Source organism: Helianthus annuus, chromosome 10 (genome assembly GCF_002127325.2).
Source record: "Helianthus annuus cultivar XRQ/B chromosome 10, HanXRQr2.0-SUNRISE, whole genome shotgun sequence".
NCBI classification, from domain to species: Eukaryota; Viridiplantae; Streptophyta; class Magnoliopsida; order Asterales; family Asteraceae; genus Helianthus; species Helianthus annuus.
Genome location: NC_035442.2, coordinates 125,702,387 through 125,704,794, shown reverse-complemented (window position 1 = coordinate 125,704,794; position 2,408 = coordinate 125,702,387). Strand labels below are relative to the sequence as shown.

Genomic DNA, 2,408 nt, shown 5'->3' with positions numbered 1-2,408 from the left:
AAACGAACGTCATAAGTTAACAACCATAAAACAATAGAAAGTAAATCTGATAGATATAACAAACATGGTTTCTTCTTCTTTGTTGAAAACTCAGACACCCACTTTATAGTTGAATAAACAAAATGGAATATAGAATTCACCATTAGCCTTAAAATGTCAGCAGATAAAAGTAAAACTGACTTTTGCCAAAAACTAACAAAAAACTGAGTGACCACTACTTACAAAACTACACACACATTAGACCCAACTAACTCACAATCACAACTATGAAGTTGCTTAAAGCGTTTGTAACCATAATCAAAATGTAGTAAATGCCTAGTTTAAACAGCCAGGATTTAATATTGGTTTGAACTGATGGTCAGGATGAGTCCAAAAAAGCAGTTGGACTCACCGGTAACAATATAATAATGTAATAACAACCTGCAAAGATCAATTTAGATATAGCACATTCGCAACAGAGGATAATTACAGGGTATAATTAATCTATCTTCTTGAGTTCTTGATATACAATAGAAAGAAGAACAAAGAATACATATGCCAAAACCTAACTCAAACAACAAAATCATAGGCCAAATATTCTAAAAGCATACAAAAATATAGTCTATTCAACAATAACAAAGTAAGCAAAGATGTAATAATTGACATGTACTTGGTATTCTCATAAAATAAGCAATATTGATGATCTGTAGCAATGGAAGAAAGGATCTCAAGTTTTGGAGCTTTAATATATGCATCTGAAGAGCTTATGAAAAAGTCCTCAATGTTCGGAGCAAAAAAAGATGGCATCACTTTAGCAAAGACTTGAATGTTGCAGAGGACCTATTTTAATACAGTTAAATAACCTAACACAAATTCCAGTAAAATACATGATAATATTAAAATATCTTAGAAAAATTATAAAACGTACCACATATTTTGAGGCATCTAATGATCTTAGGAGAAACAACAAAGGTTTTAACAATTTTTTAAATTTCTTCCATTGGAGCCCTAATCCAGTGTACCCTAGCAGCAGCAAGCACCACTGCATTTTCATCATGATTTGATGATAGAGACTGTGAAGAAATATATTCAGATGATATCCCTTCCGAATACAAAAGTGAAACATATCAATCGATGAAAATAACCCTTTGATACAATGAAAATCAAGAACATAAGAATCAGATAATATGGCAAAAACGAAAATTGGACGGATGCGAAGACGAAGAAAAAAAATGAATTCTTTTAGAAGCAGGATCACCTTCCTCCCCCTGTATCTTTCATGTGAAGATAAAGAAAAGTTAAAAGCTATACGATTGTCATTAGCAACACCTCCTATGGCAGTGAAGCTGAAGTAAGCAAGGTTGAAACCACCTCCCATGTCAACAGACATATGTGCAAAGAATTGTTTATGTAAAGCATATTAAAAACAGAACTTGATTTCTAAAAGTTTGAAAACAATGATCTTTCTCAAACATAATCAATAAGATATGGGTCAACAGTTTCTCATGTAGATTGGCCTAAAATTTCTCAGCAACGATTAATGTTTTCTTTATTTCTAAGCTAATACAAATCAACCTATTACCAGCTTACTGCTACTACATCCACTAATTGCAGTCCTATGGATGTTATTGGTATGGTCTTTAAGGCTTTGTTAGTTTGCTTTAAAATTCTCAACTAATTTTAGCGTTGTATAAGCTAAAAACACAAAAAAACCAGTTTTAGAAGATACATGTATATCTTACAACTCAGAGAGGGGGCCATTCTAATATAAAATATCTTGATATGCATCATACTCTCTTGTTGTAGGATCGTTTTCAGACCCGAACGAGTCGATTAGAAGAGTAATTCACCAATACAAAAGGCGGAAACAAGAGTATTAGTGTTATTTCAGCTGTATTCACTTTAAAACTGTCGATTTTATTGATATAAGGACGTTTTACAGGTTGACAACACTTTGGCAGCACTTCGTTGCTCAAACCGGAAAATCTATATCTGATTTCGCTTGGAGATACCTATTTATAGGTGATGAGATTCCGCTTGAACATGACTATGTTCATTTCAAGCGGAATTAATACAATAAACTCAAGCGAAATCAGCAGGACCACTCGAGTGAAATTAGAATCATTTAGATTTTGCTTGAAATGACCTGATGTCATTTCAAGCGGAATCACCACTAAATTCCACTTTCTGTGTTTTTCATGCCCTGATCTAACTATATACAAACAAGACTCGATACAAGACGAAGTCGACAGACGGATGCACCAATAAACTCCCCCTCGGATGTTGACAAAGTTTTCAGTGTCGAGTCTTCGGTTGTCAAACCTTCAGTCTTTATCAGTCTGCTCGCTCTTTTCAAATTATCTTCCATTGTAAGCATCCTCTATCTATCTCTTTCTCTTCTTTCTTCCAGAGACTCAACCTGGCTTTTT

The 2,408-nt window shown here is 33.8% G+C and overlaps 1 protein-coding gene across 1 annotated transcript; it reads right to left on the bottom strand.

The window, feature by feature from the left end:
• Positions 1-214: 214 nt before the first annotated feature.
• LOC110881449 lies at positions 215-1,775 on the bottom strand. The gene is made up of 2 exons (XM_022129707.2): positions 908-1,775; positions 215-819 (listed from the first exon to the last, which is right to left on the bottom strand). The coding sequence occupies exons 1-2, from the start codon at positions 1,367-1,369 to the stop codon at positions 550-552; spliced, it is 732 nt and encodes a 243-aa protein (XP_021985399.1). The 5' UTR covers positions 1,370-1,775; the 3' UTR covers positions 215-549.
• Between the last annotated feature and the right edge of the window lie 633 nt (positions 1,776-2,408).